At 40.9% G+C, this 15,256-nt stretch overlaps 1 protein-coding gene across 2 annotated transcripts in view; it reads left to right on the top strand.

Annotated features, from left to right (window-relative positions):
• The first annotated feature begins 1,850 nt into the window (after positions 1–1,850).
• notch2 (notch receptor 2) overlaps positions 1,851–15,256 on the top strand; it is a 53,670-nt gene continuing 40,264 nt past the window's right edge. For both annotated transcript variants that reach the window (XM_034705278.1, XM_034705271.1), the window contains exon 1: positions 1,851–2,509. In XM_034705278.1, the coding sequence (XP_034561169.1) occupies positions 2,437–2,509 (73 nt within the window). In that variant the 5' untranslated portion in view covers positions 1,851–2,436. The remainder of the gene's footprint in view (positions 2,510–15,256) is intronic.

Below are 15,256 nucleotides of genomic sequence, written 5' to 3'. Positions count from 1 at the left end.
GTGTCAGTCTGTGGATGATTGAAAGGGTTTGAAAGGCAGTGGCCTTCTATGTTATGGGTGTCAACACTAATGCAGGACATCCTCTCCAGAGAGATATTGATGTGATTAAAAAAAAGAAAACAGTTTCTTCTACTGACAAGGTTAAAACTTTGATCTGTTTGATATTTTTTCTCTCTGATACAAAAAAGCCCAAGTAGAGAAAGTTTTGCATTTAAAGAGCTGGAAACATATCATTGGCATTTTTACTTGAAAGTGAATTCAAATGACTACTCCGTTTTTTTAACTATTGCAAATAAATGTAAGAATGGGCTAAATCCTTACTCGATTATGTTATATGATAGATTAGAAAAGTATGTAACACTAAAATGATCTTTTTCTGGGGGGGTTGTTATGTTTTACTTGAAAATCAATGTAACCTGTAAAGTATGAAAACTTCATTAATTCATAAAGTCTTGAAATTATCAATTACAAAAATGATCATTAAAAATCTTCCCACCATTTTCAGTCCTTCAACAACATTTAACCTGGAAACTGGAACTTGATTCCAAAAATCTGCACCTGACAAAGTGATGAGTATCCTGAAATCTGCAGGTAATAAACTACATCAACACTGAAACAGCTGCAGTCACTGGCCTTGATTTACACGCCTGTTTATGCCCTATAGATTTCATTATACACGGTACCCTAATCGTATTGTGTGAGTGTTTTCCATAAGAATAACAATAACACAACACATTATTGGACAGTAACTCGTGAAAACACAGTGTCAAAAAATGGTTTCAGAAACACTCGTAGTCATGGGTTCCCACCATAGGCGTTTCTAGCGCATTTTTTGGGGGTGCTGAAGCAACCCTAAATTGGACCCCAGCACCTCTAAAATTAGAGATATATATATATTTTTTACTGTTTGTTCTTCTTAACAAGCTAGAAAAGTTTCAAAACCATACAGTACTGGGTTGAAACGTAATATTTTGATAACAAAAATACAGCTGTATTAGTATTATTAGTTTATTAGTATTTTTTGATTTGTATGTAATTTTTCATCTAGTTGAATACAATCTATTTGTATATTATTGTCAGTCCAATGAGGGAGAGATGAAAAAGGGGAAGGAGAGGAGAGAGTGCAAGATCAGGAAGAACCAGGTAAGAAAACAAACAGAGAATAGTGGCACGCAAAACTTATCAAATTATATGATACAGGCAAGAAGGAAAAAGGAAGAGAAAAACATTGAAAAAGTCCATTTCTGTTCATGTGTTTTACATGTTGTGCATTGCATTTCAAATGAAAGTCCAAAAAATAACTCCAATGTCAATTTTTGGTATTTTTGGTACTCGCTATAGGGGGCTGGTTTACTCCAGAAACATACATACTGTTTATGTATATGTTGAGGAGCTGCTGATCAAAATGAGTTGTCTTTCCTCAGAAATTAGGGTTACCATATGTTTCTTTTATGATTCCAATCCATTTCTCTTTTGCTGTGGCTTAACATTTAAATAACCTTTATCAGATTTGATGGTTTAGTCACAGACTTTCCCAACAAGTGTGATACTTTTCTTTCAAAACTGTGGGAATGAAATTGCATTAAAATGTACAAAACAGTGAAATGTATCTTGAGCAGCTCTCTTGGTGCTCAGCACCCCTAAAGAGACCGATCTTAGACTCGCCCCTGAGTTCCCACCTTTTTGAGTATTTGGCTTTTATAAGTGAAGTTTCTCATGCGCATAAATTACCTGAAACTCAGACCTGAACCTGGGCACACAGTCTGACATGAACAGTTGCAGTAACATAGAAATAAAGTCAAGAGTGGGTGTTAAAAGACATATCGGGAATCAACGTGCCTGTGAAAGGGAGGAGAAAAGAAAAAAAAACAATGATTGAACGGGTTAATTTTGAGTCATACCAGGCTCCGAGAAGTAGAAAAATGAGAAAAAAAATTCCTCCGCCGCAGCGACAGAGAGAAAGAAACTTTTACTTTTAGTGTGCATTTATGCGTATCAAGAGTAAACTTGACGAATTCCCGGAGTGTAAACATTATTTCAGGCGTGAAAGGACGCTGTTAGTTAAATAAAAGCCTTAAAAGAGTTTTCATCTTTTTTAGACTGGCAGTAGATCCTCGCTGACTTCAGCGGAAGGATACGTGTTTCTGTTCCTCCTCTCAGTGTGACTTCTGCTGCGCGGAGAGGTGGAAGACTTTCTCACTGCTGACTGAGACTTGTACAAGTTACATTTATGTTTGATTTAAGTGCTTTTACTGGAACAACCTGTGGATAACTTCTTAAATATGGCTGACATTTTTTAATCTGGCACCTCAGGTACTTTTACCCTGTTAACTGTGAGTGACCCATTTCCGACGAGACATTTTTGAGAACTAGCTTACCGCTCCAGGAGACAACTCAACTTTGGGCTGGCGACCTTATGTGGATTTTACAGAAAATATGGAGCAGATTCCCGGTTTCTCCTCGGGCAAATCACTAGTCCTGATCGTCTGCTTCATCCACCTCTCTTTGGGTAAGTTTTAGAGACAGTAAGCTGCTTTTACAGCTCTTCTTAATTATTCATAACTTGTCATGGTCACGTTTTGTTGCCTCTGCATCTGCGGCGCACGGGGCAGACATAGCATCAATACACACATACATTAATGTCACACGGGTTGGTGAGTAACGTTGTTAAAGTCACCACTGTATAATCGAGAAAGGCAGCAAACGAAAGTCAAAGATGGAGAAATGACGTTTCTGTAGGTTGAAGTCTATAAAAAACCTTTTACGCGTAATTTGTGGTGACGGTTTCGTTCCTGCTGCGTTTGGATAAACTCGTATTTTCGAGTCTTTACGCAGGCCTACACTGACCAATGTCACGTCACTCAGAAAATATTCAATAATTATTTAATTTTTAAGTGTGTTTCACGTTTACTGACCCATTCTGTGGTATTTTCCTCTCCGTGTAATCACTGCTATTATTTCCCCTCATTGAAACACTCTTGTGCCATCTTTTTGAATTGTAAATGGCACTAAATACGCATCAGACTTCTCCCTGTGTGTAATTCAAATGGCTTTTGTCTGGTTAGTATGACATCTACAGACTTCTACTGACTGTCGCACCGCTGGCCAGATGTTGAACAGCAAGAACTAGAGAGAGAATTCAAAATGGACACCTACAAATGTCAAGACTGCTCTGCCTGTGATGGAGTGTGGATTTTTGGGCTAATGCCCTCCATCATTGTGATTCATGAAGCTCACGAGAAAGCACACTTTTTATTGATTTATTTAAGACACACATGCACAACATTTGCAAGTTCTTTGACCACTTTGCAGTTCAGAATCTGGGGTCCACTGTCAAACAAGTTCAGTCCTGAAACACTTGAAAATTTGAAATATTAAATAGGGATGCACGATATTGGATTTTTTTGCCGATATGCCGATATTTTACAACTCATTGAGCCGATCCAGATATTTTTTTCCACACAACTAATTACAGAGATCATCAATTCTCTTCTGTACTGGAATTAGTGTACAGTATTATGGTGATACTCTTATCACATTTGTTATGTAATATTCATTTGTTGTGCAAAATAAGAAAAAAAACTTAATACTTAAAACTGCATGTTTATTTATGACAATTGCTTTCAAACAAAATTTACAAAAAAAGATACATCCTACTTAAAACTTTGATGATGCTGTCCCTGAGACAATCATAACAATACCTACAACCAGCATTTGAGTAAGTAAACCTAACCTCTGTTCACAGGGAACATGTGAAAAGTGCAACTGTACAGCAATCAAACCCAAATTGAATAAAATGGTTTACTCTTTGACAGTAAATGTGCCTAAATTAGTCAGCTACATGTACCTTACAGACTGCTGCTTAAATTCAAATTTAACTTAAAACATGAGCCCACGTGTTTGAAGCAGCCCATTATTTTTAACAGTTAATTATATCGGCGGATATCGGCGTGTTGGCCCATATCTGATTGTTCATTTTAAAGTCAATATCGGCCGATACCGATAATGTGCCGATAATATCGTGCATCCCTAATGTTAAGAAAAGTAGGTGTGAAAATCACCTGGATGTGATTCAGTTGTTAATAAGGCAACAAACTGTGCATTTCGAATCAATCATAGTAATGCAGGAGCCATGTATTATTCTGTTACACAGCTTATAAAATGAAAACTGGTTCCCACCTGTCTTCAATTAAGCCCTAATTAGTTTCCACTATGCACAGCCAATCAGCAGGTCCTGAATGGTGTTAGGTTTTGGGTCAGCTCAGAGAAGATTAGGAAGGACTCAGAAGAATGGAAGTAGAAGGAAATTCTGGCTCATGGCGCCTAAAGCATTAGAAGAGAGAAGAATCGTGAAGGTGGTGTAGACTTTGAAGGGTTTGGCAGATGATATTTAGTGAAAAATGCATTTTGGTCAAACTTATCAGTGTACAAGAGTAAATAAACATGCTAAATACTGCTGTTAAAACTCAAAGCCCTCATTACACAACAGCCTGGTTTGGAGTTTTCTGCCGAGTCTCATCTCATTCATGCTTGTTTACTTCAAGGGAGGGACTTTTATTCACTATCCAATGCAATGCTGAAACTCCTCTAAGAGTGTCTTTTCCATCTAAATCACCATCCTTGTGGAAAATCCACTGCTCCTCGTTACCTTAATCTGTTTCTCCCACTGCTCTGAGAAAGGAGACTTAGCCTGTAGCTTTTTTTTTTTAAGCCTTTACGTAAGGTTGACAAGGCACTCAAATCAAATTCATATCACATGGTGGTTAGCCTTTTTAGCTCAGAGTCGATACATGCAGCTCTGCTCTTCTTTCTTTCTCACGTTTTTCATGGTCGATAGGTGACTTGTGAACAGAGAAGTCACACAAAAGAAGAAAAGACAATGTAAAGTGCTGCAGGCAGTGCAAGGAGAGGCAGTGGAATGTTGTTGGTGTTTGACATTCCTCCCCCCTCTCTGTTCAGCCTCTCACTCACTCATACACACACACTCACACATGCACACACGCACACACGCTTTCTGCACCATGACTCTCTTTTCCTTGCTCTCTCCATCTTTCACTACACTTTCCACGTTAGTGCAGAACTACTGAGTAGTTTGTCTGTAGCATGCAAGGCGCGAGTGGTTTTCCTTTCCACAGGATGGAACGGTAGAAGGTGTAACTTTTTTGCCTACCTTGTGGACACATACAGAATTTTGTGGTTTACCTTGGCTGTGTTGAGTGCAACCAGCCTGCAGCTTTTTTTGGGTCACGTCACTGAGGGACTTTATTACTAATTCTTTAGTCTTGATAAATGGTTTGCCCCAGTGTGTGACAGTAGTTGCCAGGGTTCAACTAGGGTGCAAGCAAGTACCATGTTGAACTAATTCTGACCACTTGGTGGAAATGCGTCATGAGCACTATGGCCATATTGAAGAGGGGAAGTGAGGCGCCAAAACGAATTCAAAAACAAATTAAAACATCTGGTTAATTTTCAGATTAAAACACTCTGTGTTATCACCAGATCGTTTTTCATTTACCCACAACAACAAACGGTCAAGGTGAGCGGATTCAGGCCTGAAGTCAACAGGTCAGAGGTTTTCAGAGGACCATAAAGACAACATGGATGAGGAGAGGAGGAGGAGGATAATCCTTGATTCAGTGATTACCGCTGGAAAACTTCTGTCACATGACTCCGGTGGTCCTGCTCTGTGCTGCGTTCCGAAAACGCAACCAGTGGGTGTTTACGTATGAGAGAGCAGGCAGGCAGACCGCAGCAGAAAATAGTTAAACTTTTGAAAATGTTCAACGCCACTACCTGATCACCGACAAATCAGAATTAAGAAGGGGCAGGACTTCTGATATCAACTTGTCGACAATCATATTACACAAATGGATGTCAATTTAGGTTTTCTTTTAAAGCTGCTGTTGGTTTTCAATATATACAAAAGTATATTGATTTTGCTTAAACTTAATTCTTTATGAGGTGTAAAAGACTTATAGCTGCTGTTGGAAGTCACAGAGTAAACATCTGTTCAGAGAGAGGGACTTTGAATGTCAACACTATCCCTCCTAACCAGATTTCCTCTCAGCCCCACTAACACAGATCGGCGTGTGCAGTCATGATAGTGCCGGACTCCTAACCAATCGGAGGACGTAGTGAGGGCTGCCCCTTAACCAATCAGGACAGAGGATTGGAGATTAGCTATGATTGGTCCGTCATAAAGGGAACGAGGGGAATAATAACATTGCTTTATACAAAGGCATAGGAAAACGCAGAGATTTCGCAATAGTCTCAAATTACTTCACCTACCAATGAGTACCGATGGGCATTATGACCTTTTCTCCAAACCCAGAAAAAAAAAAGTAACGTTTTTTACACCATTCCTACCAACAGCAGCTTGTTTTTCTGTTTGAAATGCCATTGAATGAAAGCAAATATGAAGCATACAGAGCATTTTAAAACACACGTCACAGTCATTACAAAGGCAAGCAGGCGTCTCCTGAGACAACTTTGGTAACCTAGTGACAGTAAGCGCTGATGAGATGCGCTCTGAAATTGGGGTCGTGGGCACTGTCAGCTCCCAAAACAGTGCTGGTGGACACAGGAGTGTCGCTGTGCTCTCTGACAATTCCACTGTGTCTGGTTTTCTAACATCAAAATGGGTCTTGTATATCGCTCAGTCATTTTAGGGCCAGTTAAAGTCAATGAATCCCCTCTGCATGCTTGAGTCCCCCTTCCTGATTCTTGAGGAAGCGTAGGTGTCATCTTGGTGGCACACGACAGCTGAGTGTTACCCCTATGGTGTGGGCATGTGGATGGTTGCATATATTTACCCAGTGCAAACAGCAGACAGCTGACATGCGTGTGTGGATGTATTTGCGTGTGTGTACTTATTGCGTACTGACAAAGGCCAGCGATTGTGCGGTCCGCAGTTTACTTGTATCTGACCCAAGCTGGAGCCTGGTGTGAAATGAGATTTATCTGCGACATGCTTCGCCCTGCGCTCTGAAGACAAAGATATTTATTGAGCTACCCACAACACTGCTTTAATTACTGACCACCAGCTCTGCCCACTGCTGTGTGGCGGAGTTATTAATGTGGCTTTTAGACATCTTCCCTGTGACAGCCTTCAAGATTCCCCTTGTGTTTCTCTCTGTTCTTCTTATCTGCTCTGTTCAGTTGCTCTCACAAACTTTCCATTGCTTCAATGTGATCATATTTCAGGTTATATGCAGTTCAGCCTTCTGATTAGTAGTGTAGTTAAAAAGCCAAGCCTCCCATATGTTTCCCTCCTGTACTTGTTGGTTGCAGTGGGAGAGAGTTGTAAATAATGTGAAGAACTGCTGAAGTCAGAGATGAAGCTCTCTGGGGCTGCACTCCAGATGTGTGTGTCTGATTTGGAAGTGCATGTGTGTGTGTGTCACTGTAGCTGTGTTAGTTTAGGATCTATGTAAACTTGTATACCTACTGTGATTAGACATTTGAAGTTGAGTACATGACAAGGTGAAAGTCCCAGGTACAGTTTAGGACTGTTACCCCTTGGCTTCACAGTGCCAGTGCCTGCTTCACCAGTTTGTTCCACTGACTTTGATCCTCAAGCACTAAATAAATACCAGTCAAAATGTGAATAAAGCTAGGTGCATGCCCCGCATGAACTACATGCACTGTTACTATAGGAGGTGGTGTTTGCGGCTGTGAAGGTCGAGGGGATTACAGAGCGTTGTGTATGCACTGTTGAACAGGTTAGCAAATTAACAGGGAATTACTGTGGCCTGCATTCCTTGGAAGGCACAGACCCGTAATCCTGGAGACACTCAGGCAGGGCGCATGGAGTAATGAAGCAAGCAAGACACATTGGGTTGGAGAGGGAAGGATAGTACTATTAGGACTTGCAGTATGTACAAGTTTGTACTTTAACATTAAAATTTTAGTGCTTAAATTTGAGAATAAATTAAACTGACAGATTCTTGTTTCAGTTGAATTTTGTTTTGGCATAGGTGATAATATTCAAGAAAATCTATTTAACACGTACTGAATGAACGATGGTGGCACCAAGCGGCAACATCCAGACACGAGAATTGAAGCAAATGTGGAAGTGATATAAACTGCAGTTCCTCGAGTGTCCGCTTGAGGCTGGCTCCAGAAGTACCGGAAACCACAGACACACAAATTCAAAAAGGCCGATCTTTACAGCAGAAATAAACATGTTTACAGCCTGGTACAAGCCCGCCTCTTTACCTCACACTAGCTTGACAGCAGTCAGGTTGACTTCAGCATTTCCAATATGGCTCCCCACCAGCTATTGGCTTCAAACAGATTGGTGACATCATGGATACTACGTCCATTACTTATACAGTCTATGGGTGGCACATAGGAACGTCAAATTTCACAAATCACAGAGTTTAGCTATAGATCATACCACTAAAAATGTATAATACAAAATACTAGGCCTAGAGGAAAGAAGAAGACTTACTGGCCCCTTACACATTGTAATTCTCCAACAGTGCTGTAACAAAGTTGCTCCATCTTTACGCTTTTGTACCAGGGATGCAGTGGTTAACAGGTTTTAAAATTTACAGTGCTTTAAAATGTCACTCTTTTTCAATCGTAAAGGCTCCATTACAACTACAGTCACTGTGAAAAAGAAGTCTGGTAAATTATGTTTGGTGCAATCTGCACAGAATGACAACAAAGTGATACTTGCTTAATATGTGTAACAGAGGCTTTGCTACATTAGCTGAACTATGGCAGAGGGAGCAAGCCGCAAAGTTTTGTATCCATGGAAGAAACAAGTGTAGTTGGCAGTGTGGAAGCATTTTGGATACACCAAGAATGACTAAGGAGGAGATTCTCAAGAAGATCATCCGTGCAAAGCCACCTACAAGGGTCAACCAGTAGTTTTGAACAGTGAGTTGGTAGAGGATTCAATATAAACGTGCCAGTTAAAATCAGGGACATAGTAGGGAAAGTTTGGCTTTCGGTGTAAAGTAAACAACAGCAACGCAGCATGATGGAAGAGGAAGAAGTCCTATCAAGGGCTTTGGTCAGTGGCTCATTTAACGTTGCTTCCTCCTGACTGTGTGGAGTAAACACTCGACATTGTAGGTTAAATAAACTGTTCCAAAACACCAAGATAACATCAGTAACAATATATTCCCACACAATGGGATTTAATGAATTGTGATTTAATGTGGTTTGGTACATTGGTATTGCTATGAAAAACTAACATATAATAATCGTGAAAACAGGATCTTCAGTTGTTGCATCCCTACTTTGTACTAACACATTAAACTCTGTAATGGTGTATTATCACATTATGGCATTTCAGGAGCACCGGAGGAACGGCTTGTAAACAAACAGCGGGAGACATGCTCAGACACGCACACACGCACACACACACGCACACACACACACACACACACACACACACACACACACACACACACACACACACACACACACAAAGCTCAACAAATCCTTGTAAGTAATCTTTATCAGCATTACATTTGAAGAATGCTCTAAAGACCTTTTGAATTAAAAGAAAAAGGGAGTTTTGAAATACCATGTGTGTCAGAACTTACAACACCAAACCTTAATGTTAAAGAGATGATGCTGTGATTTGTTTTAATCATTCCACTTATTGAGTCATTTAGATCAAGCTGTATGTTAATCTGTGGACAAGTTGAGAGCACTTAGAATATGTAGGGATATTTTAGTTGAACTGCAGACTTGGTATTATCTCATGGGACATACACTGATCCCCTCTAACATCATGACCACTTACAGGTGACACAATTACAATTGCACCTGTCAGTTGGTGGGATATGTTAGCAAGTGAGCATTTTGTTTTCAAAGTTGATGTGTCTGAAACTGAAAAAATGGGCCATCACAAGGATGTGAGTGACTTTGACATGGACCAAATTATGACAGCTAGATGATGGGTCAGATCATCTCCAAAACTGCAGCTCTTGTGGGGGGGACAAAACTAACAAAAGTGGTCTACGGTGGGAAAACCAGTGAACCAGGTCTCACTGACGCACTTGGGCAGTGAAGGCTGGCCTGTGTGGTCCAATCTAATGGATGAGCTACTGGAGCTCAAAAGGGTTAATGCTGGATTTGATAGAGATATGTCAGAGCACACAGTGCATCACAGTTTGTTGTGTATGTGACTGTGTACCCACAGACTGGTCAGGGTGTCCATGTTGACTTCTGTCCACTGCTGAAAGTGCTTACAATAATAATAATAGTAGTAATAATAATTCATAGGATTTATGTAGCACTTTTCTTAAAATAAAAGTAAAAATAAAACAGGTAAATAAACAGAACAAGGACAGAGGTGGGGTGGGGGTTGAGGTCATGTGTTGTATGCTGTTTTGAACACGAAGGTCTTGAGGTGGTTTTTGAATGATTGAAGTGAGTCTAAGTTGCGGATGTGTGGAGGGAGAGAGTTCCAGAGAGCTGAGGCAGCGATGGCAAAGGCTCTGTCCCCCCAAGGTGCGGTGTTTGGACTTGGTGATAGGGGACAGGAGGTTGGCATCTGATGATCTGAGGCGGCGAGAAGGGGAGTGGTGTTTGAGGAGGTCAGTCAGGTATGGGGGGGGGGCGAGGTTATTGAGGGCTTTGTAGGTGATGAGCAGGATCTTGAAGTGGATTCGGTGCTGTATGGGGAGCCAGTGGAGGTGCTGAAGGATGGGTGTGATGTGAACTCTGGAGCATGAGTGGGTGAGTAACCGGGCAGCTGAATTCTGGACATATTGGAGTTTTTTGAGGTCAGTGGAGGGGAGGCCGTAAAGAGTGCTGTTGCAATAGTAAAGCCGGGAGGTTATGAAGGCGTGTATGAGGGATCAGATGACAATAAGCATATGAGCATCAGAACTGGACCATAGAGCAATGGGAGAAGGTGGCCTGAGGAAACATAACTGTGTTGATGTTGTCTTCAAGATCCCATCTTAATCTCAACTCAATCTAGAATCTGTGGGACGTGCTGGACCGATAAGTACAGCTCATGGACGCCCCACATTACAATGTACAGGACTTAAAGGATCTGCTGCTAGTGTCTTGGTTTGAGTTACCACATGGATGATTGGTGAATGTTATTTTGATCATTTAAGTTAACTAAGGAACATTATAAAGTCAGTTTTAAGCTTTAGTTCAAATCACTGAAGAAAAGTTTGGATACACATGAGCAAGGGAAATTCCTGGTTTTACTTTGTCTGGACTGCTTCCCCTGTTTCTGTCTGCCTGTCCCCTTTTCTCCAAAACACACACACACAAACACGCACGCCCACACATACCGAGCCAGCAGGTCAGCTCTCAGTTTAGATGAGACTCTTTTAACTTGTTAATAACAGGAACGTTTTTTCAGTCTCACTGCTGTTACTTGCTCCTGGTGTATCTTTAATCATGTATCATAGTGCTAATATCATGTGTTAAAGTTTTGTGGTGCAATGAGTTAACTTCAACAAAGTTTCAGGGATGGGTTAGGTTTAATAATGCTGACACTGTAGCATTTCAATTCAATCCAAGAGGCTGCAGTTTCTGTTGGCCCTGGTCTGAGTCTTACAGTCCGTCCCCTCCCTCCACACTGAAGCTGACCTGAGAGACTGAAGCTTTAAAGCCCCTTCTCGGTTTGTCTGCTGTTTGTGTGGGCCTGTAAAGCTTCCCCAAGGGTAGTAGTGTTTAGTTTGAGCCTCGTCTCCCTCCTTCCATGCTGAGCTAAGGGTATTTTATTGCAAGTTACTATGACGACTGTGCAGCCTGCTGGATATAGAGGCTTGTACAGCAATTCCAGGAAATGGGGTTGCTTCCTCACTCAGTGTGAACAACTTCCTGCCCTCGTCTGTGTGGATGTGTGCCAGGGCTCGGGGACACCCATTCGTGTGCAGTCTTTGTCTGCAGTTTCATAATTACTTCCTCGTCTCAATCCTCAGCTATTAACTCAAAGCCCGTCCACCCCCTCCCTCTTTGACGGTCTACTTTCTTCTCATGACATGGCTGGATCTCTAGGGGACCCTCTGTGGTGTGTGTGACATAGCAGTAGTGAGTACTGAGGGAGGAACCAGCATGGTGCCAGCTGAGCACAACAACTCAAGTTTTTTCTCTGCCTCCCTTAATCATTACAGGCTTTACATCTGGATTGTATTCACACGTTTACAGACTATAACACATACATGCTCTGATTTGAATCACTCTCTTAAAAGTGATTCAAATCTCGATAACTGTCCTGATATAAAATGTGAAATAAAGACTGATACAATTAAACCTTTCTAGAGGGAATACATTTTTTACCGTTAGCCACAGTTTGCAGAGACAAACGTCCCTCTTGCTTTGAGAACAGCTCAGTGAATACTGCTACTAATACAAAGTGACATGCTAAATGGAGAAGGGGAAAAAGAGCTGCCAACTACAAACTAGAGCTGTTTTGAATTATAATAAATCTCAGCTTCGACTTTAAAGCCATGCTGGCAGCTCTGTTTGGCTATACTTAAAAACAGAACTTCATTGTTTCAGATGCCAAAGATAGCATGATATTAGCAATGCTGATGCTAGCAAGCAGAATGTTATCCTCAAATACTACTTTCTCTCATCATCAGAGTTTCACTTTAAATTTCTAAAACAAGAAATTCTGTTTCAGTCCGCACCAAGCGGCTCTAAAAATATGAGTCCAATGTAGAAGTGTTAAAAACTGCAGTTCATCGAGGATCCACTTGAGGCTGGCTCCGGAAGTACTGGAAACCACATACACACCAATTCAAAAAAGACGATCTTTACAGCAGAAATAAACATGTTTACAGCCTGGTACAAAAGACGAGTGTAGTCTGGATAGCTCATTTCTCAATTGGCACACACTGTACGGGGGGTGAATTTTTTCTGATGCGGCAATTGCAAAGATATTGAGATTACAAGTCTTCCAATCAGAGGCACAGCTGACTTGATTGACAGGCGGGAACACTGTAGCTGTTGACGAGGAGGCTCAAAGCCCGCCTCTTTACATTACAATCGCTCGACAGCAGCAATAGGGCTGCCGACAACGATTGGCCTCAAATCAGCGCTTCAGAAACAGATGTGTGACATCACGGATACTACGTCCATATTTTATACAGTCTATGGTCCACACGCTAGGAGAAGCGATGGCGCTCACTCATGGCGCCATGGATTTGTCACGTTGTGTTTTTCTTTGAGCAGGCAACAAAAGTGTAAAACAATGTTTGCAGACAGTCATTTACTTGTGTTTCGTTTTGACCACACCACAGTTAGGAAGACTTTTTAACATTTTTAACAAGTAACACATCCCACCTCTAGCTGAGGTTAAAAAGAGCGTTAATGGTATTTCCCAAAGGACGCATTGTCTCACTTTATTACTACAAAATACATTTGATAATGCCTTGCAACGATTAGCATAATTATTTTAACCACAAAAAAGACTTTGATTTTTTTGATGTCCAATTGTTTGCTGTATCACTCTCTTTATAGCTATCTAAAATTGTTGATAGAAACAGAGGGACAGAAAAACACTTATTGCTACTACCTAGATAACATCTCTTATACTTGTGTTAGTCTAGATAATATCTGCACAAGAGGTAACAGAGTTGAGCTGCACGCTGTTTTTTTTCTTTTAACAAAAATAAGTAATTTAAAAAATAACTAAAATATGTCTTATGCTTATTTCATTTAACTTAATCCAGCTAGCATTATTGTAAAACTCTTTTGTTTCATGAGACCCATGAAACTGATGTGCATGCATTACAGCACTCTCAAATCCGAGTCTGCTCTGAACGTAACTCTCACAAGACAGTGCGCGATTCTCAAGGGAAGATTCCTGCTGCAAGATGTAGAACATAAAATCTGGAAGTGTCAGCGAGATCAAAACGTGGTTGCATGCCACTAGCTATGGAGTGGCATGCCGGTATAGAGAACGGTAGCTGCCGCTAGCCATGAGGTTGCTAATGCTAATGTAACAGACTGTCCTGTGTTGATTTATGTTTTCGCATTTTTGAGCCATATGTCCATGGAGAGTTACCGTTAGGTGCATTTTCTGTGCCATGTCTGGTTGTGCACACGTCAGTTCTACTATGAAATTTAAATCATGGCTTGAATAATACATCAATGTCCCATTTATTATTTTCTCATTATGTATACACAGTTAAGCAAACTCAGAATGCTCAATTACACTCACTCGTTAGCTTTCAGCTGCAAATTGTGTTCAGTGACAGTGGACGTAAGTGATAGGATGAGATGATCGGCTCAAATGCTGATCACGATCAATTTAAATCGTCCAGATCGGCTCCGATCCCATAGTTGAGATCGGGATCAGGACATCCCTAGTTAGTATTACTTTACTATATTTCTTCTCTTCTGGCTCTTTGTCTCTAAAGTATTTTATGATTATGTATAAAAAGTGCTTCCAGCTAAAGTTACTAATATTACCATGTTAAGGTCAATGAGTAAAGCCTGATAACACATACAGTATGTATTAAGTTACTTTGTTTCCTCAGATGCTGCACAACAGCATCTTTGCAGATACAGCTCCTGGTGGAGCAGGGATTGCACACAGCTCTGTCCTCCCTGTCCCGCCAGACTTCTGACGCTGAAAATCTCCACATTTTCTTCTGCTTTTGTTCTCCACTTTAACTCCTCTCTGACCCGTAAACTTCATGCACACACACACAAAACACAACACCCACGCAGGTCTGGAGGATGCAGAAGGAGTGCATAAAAAAGGAAAGTGGAGTTTTGAGCAGGAAGGGTCCAAATAATAGTAATGATTTGCTTAGTTAGCTGTGTGTTTTGTTTGGCCCACACTATCTGCCTGTAGTTTCACTGTTGACTCTGTCGATGGCATCTTATCAAGCCTCTCATTCCTGGGAAATGTGGCTGTCTATGGCTCATTGATAATGAAGTGTGAGAACCATCAGGTAGAGAGGATCCAGCATTAGTGATGGGAATCTGAATAACTACACACTAGTCAGTCATAAGAATGTGTGTGAACACTTTATTTATTTGTTTGACTTTAGTAAATGACTGCTGAAAGCATTCCCAAGCTTTCTGTTGGGGTATCAGTGACCAGTAAATCACGGGGTAATAGGTTTGTGTGTGTGACTTAAAATGGCGCAATAGGAGCAAAGTGTCCCAAATCTGGTAAGATCATTGTGTCTAGCATTACAACAGCATGCAGCATGCATGTGAGAGCAGCTTTTTTCCCACCTCCACTCTCTAGGGTCCAGTTTTTCCTCCTTCTGCATATTTCCCACTTTCATTAAGTATTGATCTTGCTAGC

Source organism: Notolabrus celidotus, chromosome 2, assembly GCF_009762535.1.
Source record: "Notolabrus celidotus isolate fNotCel1 chromosome 2, fNotCel1.pri, whole genome shotgun sequence".
NCBI classification, from domain to species: Eukaryota; Metazoa; Chordata; class Actinopteri; order Labriformes; family Labridae; genus Notolabrus; species Notolabrus celidotus.
Note: the sequence above shows the minus strand (reverse complement) of the source record. Positions and strands in the feature narration are given on the sequence as shown.